General features: G+C 42.6%; 2 protein-coding genes across 15 annotated transcripts in view; one reads left to right on the forward strand and one right to left on the reverse strand.

Moving 5' to 3' along the window:
- The first annotated feature begins 35 nt into the window (after nt 1–35).
- Nucleotides 36–19,788, forward strand: Dmac2l (distal membrane arm assembly complex 2 like). Of its 11 annotated transcripts, none has more exons than XM_011244162.3 (6): nt 41–137; nt 578–677; nt 13,074–13,184; nt 16,022–16,230; nt 16,768–16,939; nt 18,352–19,788. In XM_011244162.3, exons 3-6 carry the CDS (start codon nt 13,078–13,080, stop codon nt 18,485–18,487), a joined length of 624 nt encoding a protein of 207 aa, XP_011242464.1. In that variant the 5' UTR covers nt 41–137; nt 578–677; nt 13,074–13,077; the 3' UTR covers nt 18,488–19,788. The 11 variants fall into 11 exon arrangements, with proteins under 11 accessions (XP_006516243.1, XP_011242464.1, XP_030102747.1 ...); NM_001361690.1 differs by having other exon boundaries at nt 68–137; nt 18,842–19,788; XM_011244163.3 differs by having other exon boundaries at nt 84–141; nt 565–677.
- Nucleotides 19,789–20,289: 501 nt separating this feature from the next.
- Cdkl1 (cyclin-dependent kinase-like 1 (CDC2-related kinase)) overlaps nt 20,290–27,110 on the reverse strand; it is a 46,030-nt gene continuing 39,209 nt past the window's right edge. For 3 of the 4 annotated variants that reach the window (XM_017315203.2, XM_011244176.3, XM_011244177.3), the window contains 3 exons: nt 25,841–25,897; nt 23,927–24,082; nt 20,290–22,533 (listed from right to left, as the gene is read on the reverse strand). In XM_017315203.2, the coding sequence (XP_017170692.1) occupies nt 22,426–22,533; nt 23,927–24,082; nt 25,841–25,897 (321 nt within the window). In that variant the 3' untranslated portion in view covers nt 20,290–22,425. The remainder of the gene's footprint in view (nt 22,534–23,926; nt 24,083–25,840; nt 25,898–27,110) is intronic. The other variant, NM_183294.2, reaches the window with a different exon arrangement.

Genomic DNA, 27,110 nt, shown 5'->3' on the forward strand with positions numbered 1-27,110 from the left:
CCCGCCCCCAGACGAGAGCCAATGAAACACGCGCGTTTGCCTGACGTGGGCGTGGTCTCCGCTGGCCAATGAGCGAGCGCCGTGGAAGGAAAAGACCGAGGGCGAAGGGCCGGCCAGGCGCAGGGACGCAGCACGCCGTGAGTAAGAGGAGCTAGGGCGAAGGCGGGGACCGGGTGGTGGTTCCACTCTCCGGGACCTCCGCCCGCACAGGCTTGACTGGACGCCGGCGCTGTTCCGCCAGAGAAGGCTGGGCATGTCGGGGTGACCCCTGGCTCCTGCGGCCTCTCCTTCGGCCACGCCTCCTGGTCGGTTGGCGACGCTGTGGCCCGGGAGCTGGGGACTAAGCCACCTCCTGCCGCTCCCTGTCACTACCCTGCTGATTGCCCGCAGGTTTCTGGGCCCTTCATGGGGCTCCTGGTTGGTTGTTCATTCAACCACTGACTCAGCTTGTAAATATCGGGCGCTGAGCTAGGCGCTGGATGAAAGTAGACGGCTCGGTCTCTGTCGTCATTTAGTGTTGTTTTTTTGGTTTCTATTATTGACTTGTATATGTGCCTATGCGAGCTTATTGCAACAGGTATGTGCAGGAGTTTGTGAGACCAGAAAGGGGAGTACAGGATCGCCTGGAACTGGAAATTCTGAGCTGCCATGTGGGTGCTGGGAATCTAGGCCCTCAGGTAAGACCAGTTAACAGTCTTAACCATAGAGCCATCTCTCTAGCCCCAAACTTTTCTTTATTAATTTACATCTCTGCCCCAGCTTCCCCTTCCTTCTCTCAGGCCTTCCTGACTAAGCCAGCTCAGTCAACAGGTTCTCCAGGGAGGGATGAAAAAATTGAAAAGAAAAAGACAATTAGACAGTACTATTAACATAACCCTAGCCCGTTCTGAGGTTGAAGCAAGGTTATTTTTCCTCCAGTCAGTCTGCTTTTATACAATTCTAAGTACATGCAAAGAATAAGGTCAGTCCTAAGTCATAAACAGAGTTAAGGAACAAAGCCTAAACAAAGGTGCCATGATAGTTGTATTCAGAGTCTTATCAAGACCCATCAAAATACAAAATAACTCTGTCCTCAGCTGTGTTCATCTTGAGCCTACTTCCCAGTCCTGGCCCAACCTCAAATTCTTGCCAAATTTTTAAAAGCAGGCATCCAAAGCGCTGTAGCCTTCTTCTCACTATCGACCCCACCCCCACCCACCCACTTAGGAAAAGGGGCAGCCTCCTATGGATATCAACCAGCCACTGTATGTGACGTTGCATAAGACTAGACACATTCTCTCCTCTTGAAGCTAGACAGGGCAGCCCAGTAGGAGAAAAGGGTCCCAAAGGCGGGCTCCTGCTTATCCCACTTGAAAACCAAGCTACGGGCTGGTGAGATGGCTCAGTGGGTAAGAGCACCCGACTGCTCTTCCGAAGGTCCTGAGTTCAAATCCCAGCAACCACATGGTGGCTCACAACCATCCATAACGAGATCTGACTCCCCTCTTCTGGAGTGTCTGAAGACAGCTACAGTGTACTTACATATAATAAATAAATAAATAAATAAATAAATCTTAAAAAAAAAAAAAACAAAAAAAAAAAAAAAAGAAAACCAAGCTACACAAGTATAACATATGTGCCTAGGTCAGTCCCATGCAGACTTCCTGGCTCAACCTTTCCTTAATCACTAGACTAAGAGAGAGCTTTAAATGTCCATGCCTCCAGATAGCCACTCACAGGGGAGGGCACTTGTGTTTCCTCCACTGTAAAAATGAGAGCTATGCAGTCACTTAAAAGACCTTATAACTGTAAAACTTTGTGGTTCTTTGTCACCATACCAATGTAATTCCCATTCGGTGCTTGATGGTAGTCCTTCATCTTTAGGGTTAGACCAGCTTAACAGGACAGACTGTCGCTGGAAGGAAGGACTCGCTGGTTTGAATGTTGGTTCCAGCCAGTAGGTGGCTCAGGTTCAACCTATCATCTCCACCTCAGACAATTTTCTGTCTGAAGTGCCCCTGAGCAGATAATAGTGTGTGTATGAGAAGAGCTTGGCAAAGCATTAGCTTTTTATTATGCTTGATTGATTGATTTCATGAGTAGTACTACATGTTTTGTTTCATTGGTGGGGAAGAAACAATGTTCCCTGTTTATTCATTCCATCACAAACAAACAGCATGGATGATTGTATCTTAAATTCAGTGTGTTACAGTAATTGTGGGTTCTCATGCAGTTGTGAGAAATAATAAAGACCCCAGTGTCCTAGTTTGCTTTTGATGTGATAAATATCATGACCAAAAGCAACTCAGAAGGAAAGGATTTATTTCGTCTTACAGCTTATAGTCCATTGTGAAGGAAAGTTCGAGCAGAAACTGAAGTAGAGGCCATGGAAGAGTGTTGCTTACTGCTTCCCCAGTTTGTTTTCTTGTGTACCTCAAGACCACTTGCCCAGGGATGGCACCACCCACAGTGAGCTTAGCCCTTCCACACTGAGTCATCAACCAAGAAAATGCCCCACAAATCTTTTACCTGTCATACGTAAGAGTTTTCTCAATCAAAAGTCCCTCTTCCCAGATGAGTCTAGCTATTGTCAATTTGACCAAAACTAACACAATTGACCTCATGTCAACTCCAGCCAAGCACATCACTGTTAAACCATAACCTTCCCTTTCTTGTTTGTTCCCAACATGCCATATCACATCATAAAATATAGTATAACTTTTATGTATATGGAAGTTCTGCCTGCATACATGTTTTATATGCCAGGTTGGTGCCAGGTGCCCATAGAGGCCAGTATAGGGCATTGGGTCCCTTGGGGTTTGCTTATAAGCTGCAATGTTGGTGCTAGGGATTGAGTCTGAATCCTCTAGAAGAGTAACCAATGCTCTTAAGTGTAGAGCCATCTCTCCAGCCCCCTAAATATAACCTTAAAAGTCACACCATCTTGGTATCAGCTGTAGCAGTGCATCATGGGTGTCTCTGGTGCTAGGATGGACCTGCTGAAAGGTGGGGTAGCCCTTGTTAAGTAGAGCCCTAGCACAGAGAGCTTAGCCAAATGTGGAAGGCCCTCACCTACTTCTTAGTACTGCCCATGACAGAAGTGAGGATGTTTATCATTTTCCGGAAGTTGCAACATGAAGGGCAGTAGACAACCTGAGTTGGTCACTTACCCCTCTTTGAATCAAGACAAGCCCTTTTCCTGGGGCAATAGCCACTCTTTGTTTCGATAAGTCAGGTTGTTCCATTTCTGATTGACTATGAAGATGAGTCTGGACCTTCACCCAGGCAACAAAGGACCATTACTCTGCATATGGACCACAAAAGCATATGGGATGCTAAACTCAACCCTTCTATCAAATGGTGACCATTATACCAACTTTCTATCCCCTTGCTTTTGGGAGGAGATGGCTTAAATAAATAACGTAAATTTAGGAAAGAGTCCTGCAGTCTTTATAATTTTCAATACTTTTAAAAGTCCCAGTTTTAGGCCAGGGCCGTCCTTCCTCGACTCAAGGAGTTCTGTATTTGTATACTGCATAGTCTGGAGATTAGCTGGTACTCAGACCCTACTGCTGCACTACAATATAGATTTGTTCCTTTCATTTGCTCTAGAGTGTTTTCGCTTATGCAGATCAAATGAAAACTTAGGCTTCTTGTTTTCTGAAAACAAGGTGAAAGATGAGTGAGTCTCAGAGCTCCATACAGGGCAGGCCAGTCGTGACAAACATTGCTGTGCCTCTGTTGCTGGTCATGGCAACTATACCCATTTTACCTTTGATGATTTAATGCTGCCACCTGACCCCTGCTAGCCCAGGACTCAAAGTTATCCCTTTGACTTTAATTGAACATCAGTGTCTCCAACTGTAAGGTCTGGCACAAGTAAAGAAGAAGCAACAGCAAAACTCCTGAATGTGCCAGTGCCACTCCCACCGTTTTCAGTTCTCTAGGATTATTGAAAAGCATGCCTCTGCCTCTGGACCCTCCCAGTGTGCAGAACTGGTTTTTACATGTACCCACTTCAGTGTTCCTGAGCCTTAAAACCCCTCCATCAGCACCAAGCCAAGGAATGTTACACATTCCAGCTCCAGATGGTAGGCCATCTTTTGATGCTCTCCTGCCAACCAATCAAACTTTTGACTTTTATGTTTTAGCTCTATGCACTTCCATATTAAATAAACCTAGAATCCCCACTCAGTGACTCCATATCTACAAATTCAGCCTGCTCTAGTTTTATGTTCCTTCCACCATTATTCCATATTTTAAAAGCCCATTCCCACGTATTTCCCCCAGTTTTCTGCTTGAATGAATTAGCAAATTCGGTGAATGAAAATGAGGACTTGACTGTTCCAAGGTATTATTGAGAAGGATTTTATTGTAGATATGAGGGACAGTTTAGCCAAAAGCATCTGGAAAGGTCCAGAATGAACCAAGCTGGGAGAGGAGAGAAAGAGGGGGAGAACAAGAAAGAGAAGACAACAGAGGACACGTAGACCAAGAGGGCCAAGAGCAGAGCCAAGAGAATGTGTGGCCAAAATGGCAGCCTTATGTAGGAGTCAGGAGCTGGGGGAAGGGAAGGAAAGAGAAGCCCTAGGCTGGAGAGGTTTAGGGTGGGGGGATGGGATGAGAAGTACTGGGAGGAGCCATGAGTACTGGGTGAGCCTTGTCCTGGGTTTCTTTGGGACCTTATATTCCAGCTTTTTTGTGGATGATAAGGGGCAGTGTAATCTCTTCTGTAACTGCTTCTTAGCTGAATTTAGGGCATCTTCCTTAGGCCCAGGAAGGCTGGAATGTCTGTCAAAGGTTGGGAAGGGAGAGGAATGAAGCCTGGGTGACCTCTGTTTCCATCACTGCCCAGGCTCTGAGGGACCACCTGGGACTAGTGACTTCCCAAGCCACTTGAACTAGTCTAGGATACAGTTCTGGACTTTCACCTGTGTGACAAGTGGATCCAAGTCTAAAGACTCCCTGAAGCTTAAATGCGTTCTTTACATTTACAAAAAGACATAAAAGTTTTAGATATATTAGCATTATCATTGTTTGTAATCTGTACTGAAATTTACATTGTAGGAAAGGCAGTAAGTAAACTTATAGCTTTGAGTCATAGTAAGAGTTTGGGGACCCCCAAAAATGATTCTGGGTTAAAAGCATCACTTCTTTCCTAGGTATCCAGAGGGTTGGATATATAGATTGGACAGAGATGATTGTAGCACAAGGAGAAACACTTTTAAATCTATACTTAGAAGACAATCAAAGGAAATTTAACTTTTGAGCTGGCCACTATGATAATATTAAACTCTGAACATTTGACATCTTTTTTTGTTGTTTGCACTCATGACGTTTGACATCTTAATATAACAATAGCATATTGAGAAGGGAAAAAATTGTGAAATCTTTCCAACTTGTAAAAAAATGCTTTTTTAGACCCTCATAACTTACATAAACTTCAACCCTTTTCTTTTGTCCAGTCATTTACCATGAGACACAAGTAGTTGATTGAGAGTAGTCATTGCAAAGCAAGTTAAAAAGTTGCTGAACCTGTTTTGTAAGTTTATTCTTTCAGGGTCAAGTGAGCCAGCAAGGTAAACTGAGTCCAAGTCTACCTTTCTCAGCAGGAGACCCAGTAGCTCTAGAAAGGCGGGCCTGATTTTACATATGAAATGAAATGACCAGGCAGCTGCAGCCTTGCCAGGAGAGACTGGTTTGCTTGTAGTTGGTGACTGACAAAAACAGTTAGCCATCAACACCATTAGAGATCTGAAAAGGATAAATTATACAGGAAGTGTAAACCAAATGGTCTCTGTTATCAGTTAAAATGACAGAGACTTACTGCCACCTAGACTGTTACCCTAATTCCTAGGCTCCATGTCTTCACTGAGGGGCAGAAGTTGGAGGTCTTTGGCTGTCACATAGGATAGCATTATATCTTCAGCTGCAACACAGGACAGTCTGGCCTTTGGCTACCAGACCCAGATCTGAAAGATTTTTCCCCTGAATGAGGAACTTGGGAAAACTGACCAACTTTGATAAGAGTAGAGTTCTCCATCCAACAGTGTCCACAGTTTGTCAAGACCCTGGCCACAAGTGAGGTATGGGCAGCTCTTTGCCAGGTGGTTAGCATTGCCACAGTGCATGTAGAGTCAACTGTGCTCCATTCTTTTCTTTGAGACCTTAGGGTTGCCATGAGGAGCTGGCATTTCTGGCTATCGTGGGAAGGTTTTCCATTAACCATTCTAAATGCCATACTCAGCAGACCTGAAGAGTTTGAGGACCATTATGTGTTAAGTATCCATGATTTTATACAGAAGGCTAAATAAATAAAGCTTGTGAATGGATTGCATTAGTACTTAGCAAGACCATGAGTATGGTTCTTAGCACATTAAAGATTTTGATTTTTTTGTTTGTTTTGTTTTGTTTCTTTGTTTGTTTCGAGAGGGTTTCTCTATATAGCCCTAGCTGTCCTGGAACTCACTCTGTAAACCAGGCTGGCCTCGAACTCAGAAATCCACCTGCCTCTGCCTCCTAAGTGCTGGGATTAAAGGCGTGAGCCACCACCTGTCCGGCAGAATTTGATTTTTTAATGGTGTCTGAGCATTAACTTGCATGTCTTAATTATCTTTTTTTTAAAGATTTATTTTTTTATACACGTGAGTACACTATCACTGTCTTCAGACATAGCAGAAGAGGGCATCAGATCCCATTACAGATGGTTGTGAGCCACCATGTGGTTGCTGGGAATTGAACTCAGGACCTCTAGAAGAACAGTTAGTGCTCTTAATCGCTGAGCCATCTCTCTAGCCCGTCTTAATTATCTTTAAGAGTCTACAAGTTAATTTTTATAAGATTAGCAAATATATAAGTAGTTAGACATATATCACCAAGTGAATTTGTGTTAATCTTAATATACCTGTATAAGATTAGAAATTTATCATAACACAAAAATCTATCCTAACCCAAGATATTTTAGAGGCCTGTTTTGGTCCCTGTAATCTACAAAGGCAATGCAATGATAAACAGAGGCCCCAGTAAAACTAGGGAGGATTGCTGCATTAGTTGATTTATGCCATGTGGTCATCTTAATCAAGATGGTGGTAAAGATACATTGTATATACCTCTCTTTTAACCTTCATAAAGATGGCTGTTTGAGTTCTTGTCTGTGACCCTGTAGCTTCTGTCTCTTCTGGAAGTCCTGCTGCTTCCTTAGATCCTCCTGGGTCTTATATGACACTTCCTCTCTTCTTGGACTCATCTCATTAAAGCCTAGGTATCTTACTGCAAATGGCAGTCCCCTGTTGAGGCCAGCCAGTGGCTCACATGTCAGGGTTCGAGCCTGGAAGGCACCTTGGAATCTGGAAGAAAAGAGGGAATCTAGGCAATGAGAGAAAGAATGGAGCTAAGTCAAGACTTTCTGATCAAAGCTCAATTTTAATATTGGGGAACACGCCTTATGAAGAAGGGGGGGCCCATTCCTGCCGAATCATCTTTGGAGTCCAGCTGCAGGTGACCACGTGTAGGCTACAGAACAGCTAGGCAGCAGGTAGTAGCAGTGGCTGTGGCAGAACAATAGGGTGATCCAGGGAGGCAGGCTCCACCCCAGGCGATCTCCTAGTGACAAGTCAAGCCTGCTCAGCCTGCTTCAGGCTGTGGGGGAAGGTTACAGTCCCCAATATAGCTTAATGGCCCCAAAGTGGCACACTTGGTTTCCGAATTCTCTCACATGTAACAACTTCTGCCACTGCACAAAATAAGATCCCCAAGACTTTTATGTCTAAACCTTCTGTGCTCTACACCCAAAAGCCTCTTATCCTTAAGCCTTTTCTACTTTCCACTTTTGAAAATCTCATATCTCTATGTACTTGTAACATGTGAAAGCTCACTGCACTTCTTTTCATGCGGCCTTTACTTACTATTCTATGAGGAGGGGGCACATTCCATTCTTGATTCTAGCTTCATTATATTTCTAGCAAAACAACTAAAAACCCTCTTCTTTTTTTTTAAAGATTTATTTATTGATTATATGTAAGTACACTGTAGCTGTCTTCAGATACTCCAGAAGAGGGAGTCAGATCTCATTACGGATTGTTGTGAGCCACCATGTGGTTGCTGGGATTTGAACTCTGGACCTTCGGAAGAGCAGTCGAGTGCTCTTACCCACTGAGCCATCTCACCAGCCCTAAAAACCCTCTTCTTAAACTTTCTATCAACTATTCTAATTTTCTAAAATTATTTGAATCAAATGAGGAATTGTATAAAATCATTAATTCATCCAAACAGCATTATTTCATGAAAGTTCCATCTTCATGTTGATCTGCAGGAAATTTTGCACATTATGGTAGGATAATCCCCAGGAGTCAATCATAACAGACCATAGGCAGAAAGGGTCTTTCTTCGCCCAGTCATACCAGATTAGAAAAGCAGGGAAGCCGGGCATGGTGGCGCACGCCTTTAATCCCAGCACTCGGGAGGCAGAGGCAGGTGGATTTCTGAGTTCGAGGCCAGCCTGGTCTACAAAGTGAGTTCCAGGACAGCCAGGGCTATACAGAGAAACCCTGTCTCTGTCTCTCTCTCTCTCTCTGTGTGTGTGTGTGTGTGTGTGTGTGTGTGTGTGTGTGTGTGTGTGTGTGTAGAGATCTGGCCTTTAATTAATTCACAAATATAATTGCAAATGTTAGAAACACTGTTATAAACTTAGTATTTCTTCTGATAGTAAACAAGTGTGTTTTCTTTTATAATTTAAATTTCTAAATTACTTATTGTATATAGCATATAGAGACAACTATTTTCTAGTTTTCTGATTTAACTTGAGTTATATTCACTAACTCACCACTAGAGGTCTCCTCTTTCCATGTAGAAAGCATTCCTACTGGCCACACTGCTTGTTTTCAAGCAGGAAGTAGTTCTCCGATGTCATAACGGTAGCAAAGCTGAAGTTAAGAAAGAAAAAACCTTCCAAATTTTTAAAACTTTATTTCTAGATATAAATGTATTTTTAAATTTTAACTCAATTTAGGGAAAACATTTAATGTCTTTGGAATAGCTAAAATAAGTCTGGCCCTGCCTTTATCTAAGTTCGATTAGAAAAACGAATGAAACCAACAAAGTATTGAGTTTTCAAAGACTTTGTATTTCACCTGCTTAGTAACAGCTTCTCTGGCTTGGCCTTTCCACCCCAGTTAAGGCAGTCACTGAAGGCTACTAACCAACAGATACTGTAAACTTCTGCATTATGTTGGCAAAGAAAATAAGTGGTTTTAGCTTGTTTAGCTCTGCCTGCTCCTACCCTCCATGCCTGTTCCCCTCCCTCTTAACCTTCCTGATTGAGAACTCTGTGGGCTGGCAAGATGGCTCAACGGATAAGGGCACTGACTGCTTCTTCCAAAGTTCCTCAGTTCAAATCCCAGCAACTACATGGTGGCTCACAACCACCTGTAATCTTTGGGCCTGATTGAGTGGAATAATAAATAAATGTTTGGGCCTGAGCGATCGGGGCCCACTGGAGTGAGCAGAGGTCCTAAAACGTCAATTCCCAACAACCATATGAAGGCTCACAACCATCTGTACAGCTACAGTGTACTCACATACATAAAAGTAAATAAATAAATCTTAAAAAAAGAAAAAAGAAAGAGAGAGAAAACTCAGTTTGTGGTATAGAATCTCACAGTGTGGTTTTGAATGGTCTGGAACTCACTGTGTAGACCAGGCTGGCCTTGAACTCAGATCTTCTGCCTCTGCCTCCCAAGTGCTGGGACATGATGCTTGAAAACTTTTAAAGACTGTTTAAGACCTATCTCAAAAAAAAAAAAATCTGGTATGAAGCCTTCCCCTTTTTTAGGCTCTCATGCATAATCCATGCCTTAAGGAACCATATTAGATGTTTGTATTTTCATGTCATCTGTCTTCTCCATGAAACTATGGGTTGTAAGAGAACAGGGTGGGATCTTTCTTTGCACTTTCCTTGTTGCTGCTTTGCCTCATCATTGCTAGTTTGTACTCAGTACAGCACACATTCAGTGAGCATTTATGAATGGATGAATGATTGGATGGATGGACTGATGGATGGATGGATGGATGGATGGATGGGTGGGTGGATGGACGGATGGATGGATGATGGATGGATGGATGGATGGATGGGTGTGGCGTTTAAATGAGAGGTTGAGTAAGATTTTTCACAAACGAGGTCAGGGTGGAATGAATACAGGCACTAGCCTGAGTAGGGGATGAGAAAGCCCAGCTTTGTAAACAAAATTGGCAACACACAAGTTGTTCAAGATGGATATAGGTGGAGAGAGCTTGACAGAAATCCGGAAAGGCCAAGGCTGTGGGATGTAGCTGAGGTGGAGATTTGTGGTGATGAGGACAGCCCTGGAAGGAAGATGAAGATGAAGACTCGGGGGTGCCGTCGGTTGAGTAGTAGAGTGTTTGCCTAATATACTCAGCCCTCTGCCCAGTTCCCAGCACTGCCAAAGAGGGAGGGGTTGGGGAAAGACAGGAGGAAAGGGGAAACAAGAGAGGCCTGAGAAAGGTATTCCTGAGGTCTCATCCGTTGGTTCACTGCCCCAGCAACCCATGTCCTTGGCTTTAAAATGCTTCCCACTCCGGCACCTTTTAAACCTTCTCTCTCTTGTTCTACAATCATCCAGAGCCCTGACAGGTAGGAAAGAGTACTAGGTTCAAATGCAACACTGACACACATTAGTTTAGAGACATTGAGCAAGGTCCTTTAGGCACATGCATTTATTAATGCCCCACCTTGTTCCAGAAAGGATTTAGAGTGTCAGCATGTTACTTAATATCAAGGCTTTAGTTTCCCCATCACTGAATGAGAGGTTTCGTGTAGCTGACCTGAGTGCCTTCCAGCTCTAACACTTTGTGACTCTAATTCCAATGATTCTCTTGGTCATCTTCCCTTAGGAGTCCTACCAACACTTCATATTTAGAATTTGAAAAACAAAGGAAAAGAAACTGAGCCAATAGCAGTCTTGCTCTTGTGTGTGTGTGTGTGTGTGTGTGTGTGTGTGTGTGTGAGTGTGTGTGTGTGTGCCTGCCTCTGTCCATATCCTTTGTGCTCACACACGTGTGCTTGTATGTGGAGGCCAGGGTCAGTATGGAGTGTCTTCTCCAGTCACTTTCTGTTGTGTAGTATTCACCAGAAAAGACTACTCCGACATGGGTTTAGGCCAATAGAAAGTCTTTATTAGCCAGCCGGTGATTACACTGGGTGTTTGGGATCCCAGTGTTACCCTGAGCCTTTCTCAGAGTGAAATTTTCAGCACAAAACCCATGTTCTGAGTTGATGTGCTTCGGGTAAAAGGAGAGTTAGCCAGCAGCAGAACTACAGAAGCCAGAAAACAAGGTTAGCACATTTAGAGACTTTCCCAGAACTAAGGACTTTGATGGATTAGGTCTTTGTTTTTCTTTTGGCAGGTGATACTGTTTACATGTTGAATTTTATGGCCTGAATGGTACTTCCATCAAGGAGTCAGTTTTGCTAAGGGGCCCTGTTACATTTCCACCTTATTTTTCGAGGGTCTCACACTGATCCTGGAGCTCACCAATTAGGGTAGACTGGCTGGCCAGCAAGGGCTCCTTCAGTCTCTACTCCCCCACTACTGCTGTTACAGGTGCATGCTGCCAAGTAGGCTTTTTACATGAAAGCCAGGGATCTGAACTCAGGTCTTCTTGTTTGTTGGCAAACACTTTACCCACTGACCCATCCTCTTGATACTGGCTTCTGATAATGACATCACCATTTCACCAGTGGGCCAGGACCAAAGCTTAGTCATCTTCAAGTCCTCTACTTCTTGTCTCTGTATGTCCCCTACTGAGTCATATGGAGTCTTAACTCTAATGTCATTCCATCCTTCTGTAACTAAGTCCTATCCTTGTAGCCTTTTCTTTGTAGCCCTTGCTGACTATTTCTGGGCCATTCTGTATTTACTTATTTGCCTATTTTGAAACAGACTGTAGCTATATTGTTTTCAGGCTAGCCTCAAATTCCTGTGCTCAATTGATTCTCCTGCCTCAGCCTCTGAAATAGCTAGGATCACAGGACCATGTCACCATACCTGACTTGACCTTTGGTTTTGATGTTGCTGTCTGGGTAAATTTCCTGGAGCACACAGCTTTAACCATGCCAGTACTCTTATTCTGATATCCCAGTGACTCCCTGCTGTTTGCAGAATATAGTCCAGATATCCGGCTGCAAGGCCTTCTGTGACCTGGCATTAAGTGTCTGACTCTCCTTGTCATGACCACCATGTACAAACCAAACCGATGTATAGCATGCCTTAATTTCCTGCCTTGGCTTAAAAACCTAGCCTAACTGCCTGGGTTTTCTGTTGAATCATCTCTGTCCTTATTTTAGGTCTTTCAAGGTATGTATTGAGTCTTGTCATTTATTTGAACTACTTGGTGACTTATCTTGAGCCACTTCTCCTCAAAGACAGAGCGCATTCCACTTTTCTTGGAACTCTCAACCCTCACGGCTGGTCCACAGGGAGGGAAGTTGAATTGAGATAAATCTATGGAGACCTAATCAGAAATTATTTTCTCAGCTGCTCATGGCCAGCGATCATCAAATCATCTCCTTTCACAAAGGAGAAAATACAGGGTCAGCCAAGTGAAATTTCTTGTTCAGCATCCTCAGCTGCGGTGCATAGAGTTGTCTGCTACGCTGGTGACCCACTTGTGTCTTTATCCTAAATAGATCTGCTTTTATCTCGCTGCTTGGATGGAAACACTAACTTTGTCCCACTGTTCCCTACAGGACTATAGTTTGTCATTTTATTTTTGAAATGTATATTGAAGTGGAGCTGCTTTGAGCAAATCAGTAGCTATACAGAGAATATACACGAGTGGGCAACACTGCAGACAGGCAAGGTTCAAACAGTGAAGTTTAAGCTAAAGGGAACTTAGCACCTAGTACCAACTTCTCATTTTGGAGCAAATAAGAAACAAACAAAACCCAAGAGTGACAGACAAAAGTGCAGTCAGTAGATCAGCTCTGTTGGCACTAGAGTGAAGTGAAGCTGCATAGTAGGTTACTAGGTACGTGGGACTCTGCTTGCTGGCTGATGAGAGTACTGTTTTGTGTCTAGATCAATGATGATGTTTGGAAAAATTTCGAGACAGCTCTGCAGCTTAAAGAAAATCCCATGGTCATGTGACTCCAGATACTTCTGGGAATGGTTGAATACAGTGTTTAATAAGTAAGTGATTCTAATTACATGAAGAAATGTGGAGATTTCTACAACTGGACAGGCTCTAAATTGCTCATTGGCTAGATAGTTATTTCTTGTGTTTCAAATGATTTTTTTTAAATAACAAATATAGTATGATCCTATTTTTTTTACAAATAATAAAACATACTTAAACAGAGAAATAACTTACAAAAGAGTAAATTTGCTTATCTGAGTTATAGAATGTTAATTTTTTTTCTTTTTTAAGATTTATTCGGGCTGGCAAGATGGCTCAGCGGTTAAGAGCACTGACTGCTCTTCCGAAGGTCCTGAGTTCAAATCCCACAACCATATGGTGGCTCACAACCACCTGTAATAAGATCTTTTTTTAATTTTAATTAGGTATTTTCTTCATTTACATTTCCAATGCTATCCCAAAAGTCCCCCCACCCCACCCCGCCCCGTAATAAGATCTTTATGCCCTCTTCTGGTGTGTCTGAAGACAGCTACAGTTTATTTATTTATAATAATAAATAAATCTTTGGACTGGAGTGAGTGGGGCCAGTCATTCCAGAGGGAGCAGAGGTTCGAAATTCAATTCCCAACAACCACATGAAGGCTCACAACCATCTGTACAGCTACAGAGTACTCATATACATAAAAATAAATAAATCTTTTTTAAAAAAAGATTTTTATTTTATTTTATGTGTATGTGTGTGTTGCCGGCATGTATGGATATGTTCCATGTATGTACCTGGTGCCTACAGAGGTTGGAAGAGCAGCAGAACCACCATGTGGCTGGAAACTGAACCCAATCCTCTACAAGAGCAATTAGTGCTCTTACCCAGCAAGCCCCACTCCAGCCCCAAGTGGGTTTTTTCTTATTTGTCTGTTGATGCCTTTCAAGCTTTCTTTTCTTTGTTTCTTTCTTTTTCTTTTTCTTTTTCTTTTTCTTTTTCTTTTTGTTTTGTTCTTTGTTTTTGTTTTTGTTTTTTTTCGAGACAGGGTTTCTCTGTGTAGCTCTGGCTGTCCTGGAACTCACTCTGTATACCAGGCTGGCCTCGAACTCAGAAACCTGCCTGCCTCTGCCTCCCAAGTGCTGGGATTAAAGGCGTGCGCCACCACTGCCCGGCCCTCCCTTCAAGTTTTCTAAAGTGAATATTTATTCTTTTTATACTCAACAGTGTATGCAACTTTAAAATGCCATATCCTCTAGCTCCTTGAGGAATGTTATTAGCCTTTTGAATACTACTAGGAGAACTCTGGTGTTTAAACACTTAGTGTGCCCCATGTGGTGGCTCACACCTTTAATCCCAGCACTTGAGAGGCAAAGGCAAAACAATTTCTCTGAGTTAAAAACAAGCCTGGTCGCTCTCTTGCTCTCTTGCCTTCTTGCTCTCACTCTGTCCTCTTGTCCCTTTCCCCACTCTCCCCATTCCCCTCCCCCCTCTCTTTCCATGTGCTCATAGCCGGCCTCTCCTCCTCCTCCTCTTCTCCCCCCCCCCCACCCCTGCCTTTCTCTGTCTCTACTACCCTCTCAACTTCCCTCCCCATGCCCTGAATAAACTCTATTCTAAAGCCGGGCTGTGGTGGCACACGCCTTTAATTCCAGCACTTGGGAGGCAGAGGCAGGAGGATTTCTGAGTTTGAGGCCAGCCTGGTCTACAGAGTGAGTTCCAGGACAGCCAGGGCTACACAGAGAAACCCTGTCTTGAAAATCCAAAAAAAGAAAAACAACAAAACAAAACAAAAGAAAAACAAAAAACAAAACAAGCCTGGTCTACATAGTAAGTTCTAAAACAGTCAGGACTACATAGAGAAAATAATAAAAATAAAAAGTGAAAACTTAGTATATGGCATAGTTGTAGAAGTATTAAAACAGGTATAACAAACCCCTTCTTACTGCTAAATGTTACCATTGTGACTGCAAACTAGAGAAAAGAACATTTGCAAAAGTTGGTAAATAGCACATGGAGACTAATTTGAAAGTGGGCTCAAAATTATTCCCTCTTTAATTGTTTGCTTGTTTGTTTGTTTGTTTGAGACAGTGCCTCTATGTAGCTCTAGCTGTCCTGGAACTCACTCTGTAGACCAGGCTGGCCTCAAACTCATAGAGATCCAGTTGCCTCTGCCTCCCAAGTGCTGGGATTAAAGTGTGAGCCACCACACCTGGCTTCTCTTTAGTATTTTTCTATCAGTAATGAAAATGGTTACCAGATAGTTACTGTATTGTGATAGGGCTCTCTGCTGTCAAGCTCTGTGACACATATGAGTGCTTGCCTCACAGGGAGGATCTGGGTTCAAGCCCCAGAACGGAACCAATAAATACAACAAACTCCTGTCATGCCAGGTGTGAGAGCTTGTACCTGCGGTCTCACCGTTGCAGAGGCAGGGGGAAACATTAAGTCTAGCCCAGCTGGTACAGTGAGACCCTGCCTCCAAAACCTTAGTAATTATGTTCATATTGATCTATCCTGTAAACTAAAGAAAAGAAAAAAATAGAAGAAAGGAAAAAGTGAACAGAAAAGAGCTACAGTTCTTATTTTCATGGATAACATTGTTCAGTCATTTGAAATAAAATATATTTCTGGTCCTTATTTGTTTACCTACTGTTTTTGTTTGTGTTTCCCACCCCCCCCCACTTCCCCCACCCCGGATAGGTTTTCTCTGTGTAGCCCTGGGTGTCCTGGAACTCACTCTGTAGACCAGGCTGGCCTCGAACTCAGAGATCTACTACTCCCTGCTCCCTGCCAGGATCAAGGGCCTGCAGCACCACCACCCAGCACTGGTCTGTACTTAGTGTTGGTGAACACAGCTAAGAAGCTAGTGACAATGGAAATGACCTGCTTCTTTTTTCTTGTCAACAGAGTAGATTATGAACGCCTCAGGGATGTTGGCCCTGACAGGGCAGCATCTGAGTGGCTACTTCGGTGTGGAGCCAAAGTACGCTACTGTGGCCACCAGAAGTGGCTACACGACTATAACACACTCCCAGGAAGCTCTATAGACAGATACAAGATTCAAGCAATTGATGCCACCGATTCTTGTATCATGGACATTGGCTTGGATCACATGGGTAAGTCCCTGTCATTTGTTTTTAGGGCATGTAGGTGGTTTGCAGTGCATGGTTCCTTACAGTTGACTCACTGTGATGGCCGTGGGCATGTTTTTGTATTTTGCCCGTTTTAGGAAAATTAAGTTTGTTTATTCCTGTGTTTGATGTCTATCCTCAGAGTAAATAGAGATGATCACACACACCTTTTCCCCTCTCCCTCATTAGCTGCTTTCTGTTTTTTTTCACTTTAAATCCAAAGCCTGTTTGATTTTGTCAGACTATCTTTGTCAAATGTATGCCTTTGTGAACCCCTCAGTGACATAAAACTAATTATATCCAGATGGCTTCTGCCCGATTCTTCCATGCATGGGCATGTGACTTCAGTGGCCCCTCCATCAGCACAACCTGCATAATGAATATGCTATATGGTTAACAGGGTGAGCAGTCACTCCAGCTTTCATAGGACAGTCAGAGACAGGACAGTCCTGTCCTAAGTGAACTGAGAACTGTTAGTCATGGGACAGTAAAAAGGATTCTTAACTATACTTTTTTCCCCAGTGGGCCTAGAGCATGTTGAAAAAATAACACTATGCAAGTGTCATTATATTGAAGATAACTGTTTGCAGAGGCTTAGTCAACTTGAAAATTTACGAAAAAGCCTATTGGAACTGGAAATAATTGCCTGTGGGAATGTCACAGACAATGGCGTCATTGCTCTGCGACATTTCAGGTAAGTGGTCCAAACCAACCCAAAAACTTGGTAAGATGAATATTCAGAATATATAACAGTTTAGCGATGATGACTACAGTTCTAAAAGTACACTTTAAAAATGATAACTTTACATTTTGTTATTATTTTATGTATATGAATGTCTTGCCTGCATGTATGTTGATGTACCATGTGCATGCAGTGCCCTCAGAGGCCAAAAGAGAACATTGCATCCCCTAGAATTTGAGTTAGAGATGGCTGTGAACCACCATGCGGCTAGTCCTCTGGAAGGGCAGGCTGTGCCCGGAGCCACTGAGCCATCTCCCAAGAGTATGAACTTTTAACTCAGCAGTTAAGAATGCTTGCTATGCAAACATGAGGAACGGAGTTTGTATCCCAGCACCCAAATAAAAGCCAGGTGTGGTCCCACTCAGTCTTGCAACTCCAGCACTGACGAGGGCAGGGACGGGAAGGTTGCTGGGCTTCCTGGATACCAGTCTAGCTGAAAAACTTGAGTTCCAGGTCCAGCAGGGGACTTCCCTCAGAACTAGGGGGAGACTGATAGCAGATGATAACCCGAACCTTCTCCAAGCCTCTGTGTGTACACATCTGTACACACACACACACACACACACACACATCTTACATATATACATACACAGTCCCCACAAAAGACCACATTTTTTTCTTCTTTTCTTTTTTTGTAGCCTTGGCTGGCCTGGAACTTGCTATATAGACCAGGCTGGCTTAGAGTTCATAGAGATCTGCCTGACTCTACCTCCTGAAGTCTTGGAGTGAAAGAGTATACCATCATACCTGGCCTCATTTTCACCTGTAACACTTGACAATCGATTACCAGCCTAAGTATGATAATGGCTTTATTATATTAAAAGAGTAGTTTTTTAAAAATAAAGCAACATAAAGCACTTGGCACACTGCCTACTATAGTAAGCCCCCATAAAAGAAAACTGTTATGTTTTCTCAGCTTTTAAAGCCTTGTGGTTTGGCATCTGAGTGGCATTTGGTATATAGCAATTAGCATTTAATTATATAACTAGGTTGTCTTAAGGGGGAAAAAAAATCCTTGAAAGAGTCACTTTTCTGTCTCTGGTGCCTAGAACACTGTTCAGTAATAATGCATTTCAAAAGTACCATGGTTGTTTTGAGAAAGCTGATCTGTATCCCTTTTCACCACTAACCAGACCCATGGCCTGGAGTGAGCTGTCCCATGTAAAAGCAGAAGCAAACTCCTAGCAAGATAGTTTCACTGTAAAGGTTCTGTGAGCCAGGAGTCAGCGTACAATGCCTGCCTGGTGTGCAGCGCTCTGGCACAGTCGACAGCAGGGGAGGGGACATTACAGGGTTCTCAGTCCTATCGGAGAATGACAAAAGCACAAAGGCAGTTTAGTTGAATCTTGTTTTCTTCATCCTAGCATTCAGACTCTGGGACCTCTTGGTGTATTTGATTTAATGGCAGTGGATCCATCAGAATCTCAGTGCCACAGGGCGCCTGAGAGGCTTGAAACAGAAGCCGCAGTACTGAATCATCCTTCTCTTTGCCCTAGCTGAGGCTTCAAGACTTGCTCTATCAGAAACTGGAATACCTTCCAGAACTCACCCTCGCCCTGGGGGTGCTGTTTGTTTGTTTGTTTGCATTATTTCTAGTATTTTACATATAAAGAGATCTGTTTTGTATGTGTATGGAAATAAAACAAAACTAAAAAAAAAATCAATGAAATAAGGAAAAATTATAATATTAAAGTCTCACACGAGTTTCATTTAATGTGACCCTCAAGACTGTTGCTCTGAGAAGCCATTGTAAATATCTTCTGCATGTTATTTTTTCTAAAATCATGTAAATTGAATTCATGTTTAAAGCCATAAAAGGGCACAGTGAAGTGATTGTTTCTTCTCTATTTGCAGGAACCTCAAGTATTTGTTCTTAAGTGATCTTCCTGGAGTAAAAGATAAAGAATACCTTGCCCAAGTCTTTAAGACAGCACTGCCTTCTCTGGAACTAAAATTAAACCTGAAGTAAAATAAGTGTCTGGTGTCACTATTAAGGATCATTTGAAATTGCTGATACTAGACAGCTACAAATATTACATAGTCACCAATAGAACTGTGAAAATGATTCAGAAATGGAGAATGGATGTCAGGAAGAGAATAACTCATCAAAAGTGACTCACTAAAGTTACTTAGTTAAAAGTGAGAAATTATGTACATTGAATCATTTTTTTTAAAATACAACATAGCATTTTAATTCTAATGTATTTCTCATTGAGATATATATATATATATATATATATGTTGATGTAGAGTTCTTTAAACTGCAATGCAAATATTCTTCCTTACAATAATTTACACCACATTGAAGCATGTTACTGTAACTCTACAGTTCTGAAACCTGAAAGCACAGGTACTGACTCACTGCTGGAATCCACTGTACCGAGCTGTCGTGGCATTGAGAGCTGCGGGCTGTATGGCTTCCCGGGATTTGCATACTTGCTCAAGCTCCTGCATTGCTGCATTCCTAGTCATACATACTTTTAAAAATACCCTTTCTCAGAAACAGAGCTGCTGGCTACTCTGTCCTACTTTAAAGCCTGGGCTACTTCCTGCTGGTTAAAACAGAACGCAATACTTATCTACACCCAACTAGTTTTGCTGGTAAAACAAACAGAGGAAACAGGCTACCCTACTCCCCATCTGCTTCAAACAAGAATGTGTGTTTGTTAGATTCTAATTTTGCTATCTCTCAAATACCTTTGGATTCTACCTTCTATGAACTCAAGGCATATAAAAATATAAATACAAAAATGAATTTTATATCTAGAAAACACTAATAAAGAATGCCATAAGTAAGTGAAGGCTAGTCTTTACTTTCTTGAAATAGCTGCAATTCCATCATTGTTAGTTGTGTGCTGTGTGCTGTGTAGGTTTCTGGATGTATATGTGGGTGCCAGGTTGCTGAATCTAAATCTAACTAGGGCTGGCCTTGGACAGTGCAGCATTCAGGCAGAAAAATGAATGTTAGCTGTATTCAGAACTATGCTTAAAGAAAAACACTCTAATTCATGGGGAAGTACAAGTTACATCCAGCACAAATTACAAAACAGTAATAAAAACAAAGACAAGGTAAAACATGGTAGACTGTCGTGTGTGATGTGTGGTGACTCCATGAGACCGGGGGCAAGGTTTGTAGTTCCATTGAGGCTAAGCATATGTGTAAAAGATAAGCCCTTCCATCTCGGGTTTGTTTCAGTACTGTGTGGTCCAACAGCAAACTCGTCAGGGTTTCATCTGGACTGACTTTGCTAGTCTAATATGTTCTGTGAAACTGCTGGATGAAACAGGCACTTACAGACATCCACTTTCACCAAATATATTTTTATTGATTTAAGGGGGAAGTGCAATTTTAATGATTCTCAGAAGTTAATATCCTTCCTTGTCATTTAAATCATGGCTATTTAAGAAGAATTGAATAATCCTGGAGCTGTTTGTTATTTAACCCACTGTCAGGTCTATGGTAGAAAGTATATGAATTTAGGAAGCCTTAATTTACCTTAAGAGTAGCTAAGAGTCTTGAACAGATGATAGGATTTAGTGAACTACATAGCAGTAAGTGAAGGCATCAAGTTAACAGAGGAAGGAAACAAGAGTGCAGAAGAATCGATCTGAAGGTGCAGTAAAACGGAGCTTTGAAATCCATGCCTGAGAGAGAACTCCTGCAAGCCAGCAGCACATAGGCCAGAAGTGTTAGTGAGAAACTGACATGGGCTAACATTGCTCGTGTCCAGGGACAGGGGAGAAAAACTTCTATTAGGAGTAATAATCCAAAGCAAAGGAAATTTTAATTTTAAGTCTCACTGTTTAAAACTAAGATTGTGGGCTGGAGAGATGGCTCAGCGGTTGAGAGCACTGTCTGCTCTTCCAGAGGTCCTGAGTTCAAATCCCAGCAACCACATGATGGCTCATAACCAATCTGAAATGGGATCTGATGCCCTCTTCTGGTGTGTCTGAAGACAGAAACAATGTGCTCACATATATAAAATAAATAAATCTTAAAAAAAACAAAACAAAACTAAGAATGCTCAGCAATATTTTTTAACTACTTTCTTATTAGTTGTTCTGTATTTGTTAGCATGTATATATATATATATACACACACACACATATGTGTATATATATATATATATATATATATATATATACACATACATACATACGTATATACATACATACCTATATATGTACAAGGGTATAAATGTGTGCTCACAGACATATACACATGTAATAAGATACTTCAAGGAGAGAATGTCAATTAACTTATGTTTCTTGATTGAACTTAATGTTCGCAAGCAACCATGTCTACACCCTGATCATTGCGTGAGTTTTGCTTAAACAGTCTTCAGTCTAAGCTGAAGACAGAAGTGATAATTAATTTCAGGCTTACAGGTCCACTCAGTCCATTCTGTGAGGCCTGTGGGTCTTATTCTCTCCTGTCTTGATTGTATAGATAAAAGTGTATGTAACAGCCGGGCGTGGTGGCGCACGCCTTTAATCTCAGCACTCGGGAGGCAGAGGCAGGCGGATTTCTGAGTTCGAGGCCAGCCTGGTCTACAGAGTGAGTTCCAGGACAGCCAGGGCTACACAGAGAAACCCTGTCTCGAAAAAACAAACAAACAAAAAAAAAAAAAAAAAAAAAAGTGTATGTAAGACATATAAACATATAAGTATCTCATTGGCTATAAAAGCATAAAAACTGCTAAGTTTTAAGATAACCTAGATATGATTTTTGATATTTGGATCAACTTAGATAATTCTAAAAAAATTCTTTTTTTTTTTTTTTTTTTTTTGGTGTTTTTGAGTCAGGGTTTCTCTGTATAGTCCTGGCTGTCCTGGAACTCACTCTGTAGACCAGGCTGGCCTCGAACTCAGACATCCGCCTGCCTCTGCCTCCCGAGTGCTGGGATTAAAGGCGTGGGCCACCACGCCCGGCTCTAAAAAATTCTTAAACTGTAAAAATCAAGAAAGAGCAAACAAGAAATAGAATCACAAACATTTTGATTTCAGGGCCTAAAATCATACTTAAATATGATTTGAAAACAACCTAGGAGATAGGACTCAAGGCAACACATCTAAATAAATGTATATGGGCATTTCTTGATCCACTTTCTGCACGTGGCAGAGAGCAACCTGAATCGCAGGTTTTTTGACGTTATCTAATGTTGTAGCTGTGGGCAGGAGATAAAGTTTGTATTCTGTCCATAAGCTCTGCTGCTTAGAGAAACAAAAACTCAGTGAAACCCCAGGCTTTTGCCTTCTTCTCCCGACACCCCCAGCAGGCATGGAGCGTGGAATCTGGAATTCCCCTTCGTGTCCTGGCAAATGACCCCAGCTTCCTGTTTGTGTTGTCTCCTGATGTGGGTTCAAGACAGGAATCAAATGTGTACATTTTTTTTTCTTCAAATTATTGATCAATTCTTCATCACTCTGCCAGCTCCTTAAATATTTGGAAAATGGTAGTTAAATCTCTTGGTACTACAGTGGTACTTCTTATTGTCCAAAGCTGGAAGGATGCGGCTGCTGGTTAGCTGAGGTAGGTACTGCAGCTGAAAACACAAAACACAGGTTCAAACCTCTGTCATGTGGAATGCATCACAAAACAAAACATAGCGTTGGAGATAGAGGAATACATCTTCCCCATCTAAATCCAGAACACGAAAGAGGGAGAAATGTTTCAATTTGGTTTCTTCCTTTTAAAGGTGTGTTTTAGTTTAGTTTAGTTTTGTTTTGTTTTATTTAGCCTTGGCTGTCCTGGAACTCACTCTGTAGACCAGGCTGGGCTCGAACTCAGAAATCCGCCTGTCTCTGCCTCCCAAGTGCTGGGATTAAAGGCTTGCGCCACCACCACCACCCAGCGGGGGTGGGCTTTAAGGTTTCAAAAGTATATGCCAGTCTCTCTTTCTGTCTGCTTCCTGTGAATAAGATGTAAGTTCTCAGCTATTGCTCCAGCACCCTGCCTGTCCGCCCGCCCGCCTGCCCACCTGCCTGCCTGCTGCTGCTACTGTACTCCCAACCATGATAGTTCTGCACTCACCTCTAAAACTGTAAACAAGCCCCAGATTAAATGCTTTCTTGTCTTGGTCATTGCATCTCTTTAAAGCAACAGAGGAGTCACTAAGACACTAAGGCAAGATAATTTGAAGCTTAAGTTTCTGCATGGATCCAAAAGTGATCAAGAACAGCCAACCCATCTTAGCTATGGTTCAACTAGAGTCTAGATTATAACAGATTTCTGCCATCTAAGGCTGTGTAGCCCACTTTAAACCAGTCAGGATTCTTCACTGATCTGGGTATGCAGCTGGGTACTGTTCTGTGGTTAAAGGTATCTTCAGGTATCCAGCAGGCCCTTGTTATTGTGTTTATCTTTACCAGCTGGGACAAAGCAGAATGGAAACAATTCCATTTGGGGAGAAACCTGCAACACTGTTAACACTGGAGGTAACACGAAAAAGGTCTACTTTGGATGAACAGCTCATGCGCTAGCCTGTAACCCGAGTTCACGTACAGCAGACAGCGTGGCCCAGAAGCATAGTAAGGACAACTTTAGGAGTCAGGAAAGAGCCTTAGGAAGTAAATGTCTCTCTGGGCAGTGGTGGCGCGAGCCTTTAATCCCAGCAATCAGGAGGCAGAGGCAGGCGGATTTCTGAGTTCCAGGCCAGCCTGGTCTACAGAGTGAGTTCCAGGACAGCCAGGGCTACACAGAGAAACCCTGTCTCCAACCCCAACCCATCACCCCCCCACCCCCCCCCCCAAAAAAAGAAGCAAATGTCTCTGAGGCCCTGGTTGATAATTCAGATGACCTGCTCCTACTTCTGGGCTGAGGATGCTGGGGCTGCAAGCCACAGTTGTCACTCAACCTAGCTCCCAATTCAGTACCAGGTAACAGATATGAGATCATTAGAAACTGTAAGCTTGGATGTTTCTGTAAGGCAGTTTTACCCCAGTCAAGTGCTTTCTACTCTGCCTCAGAGTCTTCCTCGCTGGTTTGTCATGTTGTCTCGTCAACTCCCCAACTTCTCGAATGCTGTCAAAATATGGATGCTGCAACAGCTGTTCGCATGTCAGCCTCTCAGCAGGATCCATGTGGAGGCAGCCCTGAAAGCACAGAGAACCCCTTTACACCTTTGAAGATGCAATAGCTTACATTCGACTTCTTTGAAAGACTGAACACTTTTAATTTTAACCTTTTTTTTCCTGAAATGTTTATTTAAAGTTTATGCGCATGAGTATCTTGCCTCCTGTTTGGAAGCACACCACATGCATGCCTGTTGCTCTCATAGGTCAGAAGGCATGATCCCTTGGAACTGGAGTCAGACATGGTTGTGAGTCACATGGGTGCTGGGAACCAAACCCCAGTCCTCTGCAAGAACAAGTGCTTCTGACTGCTGAGCTCTCCACCACCGATTTTCACCACATTTAATTGACATATAAAATTATACAAGTTTATGGGGTGCGGTGCGATAATCAGATACATGCATTACAAATGTGTAATGGCCAAGATAATTAGCATTTTCATTTCCTTAAGCATTTACTGTTTCTCTGTTACGAGTCTTAACTCTTCTCTGGTTCATAAAATATACAATAAATTATTGTAAGTCGTATCCCCTCTGCCGTGCTGCTGCATGCGAGAACATATCCGTGTCTGTGCATTAGCATCCTTTGTGCGGCATCTACATCCTCTGTCTCCATGACCTTCGGTGGCCTGCCATGGGTGAGGATGTGATTCTGGAGTTCAGCTCAGTGGCCAATGGGGATAAATAATTCACTTAGCAATTTTTGTACTTTTACTCTGAACTCAGACTCATACCGGGTAGAAACAATACAGGGGTTCATGGTGTCATCCGTCTGTACCAGTCTGGTTCTTCCCTGGCCTTTCTAGGGTCTGCCAGACTTTTTGATAGCTAGCTCTAGAAACAGTCTGTGCATTACAAGTATGCACGTACACAAGGAAAGATGAAGAACTGTCTCAACTTTCTATTTTTTCTTTAATAACCCCATGCACTTATATAGCATCAGCCTACTTTCTGAAATACTAGGAAACTGAACACTGCCAATTGGTGCTTTACCGCACTTTACGTGACATGTGTTTCTAGAAATATACATGTAACCACCTTTAAAAATGAACACAGTAGTTAATTATTTAGAATCTTTATCTATTTGTATTTTATATGTATGATGCCTGTATGTAGGTATATTTGTGCACCATATGTGTGCAGTGCCCACAGATGCCAGTAAAGGACATCAGAACCTCTGGAGCTACAGTTACAGTTATGAGCTACCGTGTGGGTGCTAGGAGTTGAACCCCAGTCTTCTGGAATAGCTGTCAGAGCTCTTAACCCCTGAGCCATCATCTCTCAATACTGGGAGTTGGTTATTTAAAGCATCCTATAGCTATGAATATTGTTTTGAAGGAAAGGATTGTTTTGTAAAATACCCCCCTTAAAATTTCCATTGTATAAACTTAGAATTCCAACAGAATGTTAATTTTTAAAAAAGATTTATTTATTTATTTATTTTATGTATATGAGTTCACTGTAGCTGTCTTCAGACACACCAGAAGAGGGCATCGGATTCCTTTACAGATGGTTGTGAGCCACCATGTGGTTGCTGGGAATTGAACTCAGGACTTCTGGAAGAGCAGTCATTTCTCTTAACCACTGAGTCATCTCTCCAATGGAATGTTATTTTTTATTTAAAGTGAAAAGCATATATTTTTACTATAATAGAGTGAGACCCATTTTTTAATTAAAGGTATATAACTTTTCAAAAGAAGGATTTTAAAGAAACATTTCATCAGTTGACAATTCTGACAACTGTGTGCTTCTTGGTCCTTTGAAAGCCCCAGGATTTTACCTTTAAGAAGCCCAGTGCAGAGTAGGAGATGTTTGGAAATTTCAACTCAAGTGTTTCCTGTCAAAACGAAAAGGGACTTTTAGTTGACAGCACTCATTCTAATTAAGTTTCCTCACACTACATTTCTTTTGAGTAGACATCCTTCCTGACATCTCCTTGCCTTCTCTGCCCTTTTCCACCATGCCCCCCACCAGCAATAACCCCCTTGTGACTGTCATAAACTTCTCCCTTCACCTCTAAAATGCCTTTCCAATTTGATTTCCTGGTCACTCACTTCCCTTCCTGAGGAAGACAGCATTATAAATACATAAGGAAACACTGATGGAGACGAACAAAACAAAAGCAGCATTATCAATAGACACGTGCTGAGGTGAGAGAGGGGGGGTGGAGGTAGGGGGGTGTTTATGCCCACCCGCGAGTGCATGGACGTGCATGAGATTGTGGTTTTGTTGTGCTGGTTTTTTCCCCTTAGTTTGTATAAAATGCCTTTCCTGACAATAACTTTTGGCACTTACCAGCATTATCAAAGTAGGCACTAATTATTGCACCTATTGACATTTGCATAAAGGGAGTGTCAAAATACATTTTATCCCTACCCAGATAAACACGCTCTTGTTGGATTTCTGAAAGAAACACTGTTGTGGCCTCCCACACGTTCCTGCTATTTTTCTGATCAGCCCACGGTTTAAAGAGCCTTCCCAGAAGGCTCTTATCAATCTGCCTAGGAGGAAATAAGGCTGGCGTGCTCCCATCACTTGGTTGGGAGTGATCCTGGAAATGGGGGCAAAGCTGCGATTGGCCAAGGTAAGGAGCCGTCACACTGAGAAAGCCGACTGAAGATGAGTGCTGACCAGAGTCAATGACCACAGTGCGTTGTGAGTGCACTGTGAATATGCAAGGTGTGAGCTGAGGGCCGGAGCAATTGACCAGGCTCATCTAAGGGCAGGGTCTGGGGTTGTACTCCGGAGCTTCAGAGCCAAGTTCTTTTAGACAGGGAGCCAACCTCAACATAAATTCCCAATTGCACACATGCTAATGAACAAGAATCCTAATGTAACTTTGCATTAGCTTTTGCCCTCACGACTTAAAAAGCTCTTCCTATTTATCTAATGCAAGTACTGCATGGTTCTCAGGAAGAATGCCTGCGGCTTGGCTGTAAGACACAGGAGCCTTCCTGCCTGCTGAACCAGTTCCCCAGCCCCAGCAGGCGTCAGGCCTTGCTAGGTGGGAGAGGGCACAGATCACAGCCGTGTGCGGCTGCTTCCTGTGT

This window comes from Mus musculus, chromosome 12, assembly GCF_000001635.26.
Source record: "Mus musculus strain C57BL/6J chromosome 12, GRCm38.p6 C57BL/6J".
Taxonomy (NCBI): domain Eukaryota; kingdom Metazoa; phylum Chordata; class Mammalia; order Rodentia; family Muridae; genus Mus; species Mus musculus.

Bases quoted from the DNA above. Each gene is read 5' to 3' on its own strand.
- Dmac2l (XM_006516180.4), top strand. From the start codon at position 13,078: ATGATGATGTTTGGAAAAATTTCGAGACAGCTCTGCAGCTTAAAGAAA. The intron at 16,231-16,767 runs GTAAGTCCCTGT...TTTTTTCCCCAG, and splicing joins CATTGGCTTGGATCACATGG to TGGGCCTAGAGCATGTTGAA. The intron at 16,940-18,351 runs GTAAGTGGTCCA...TCTTCATCCTAG, and splicing joins ATTGCTCTGCGACATTTCAG to CATTCAGACTCTGGGACCTC.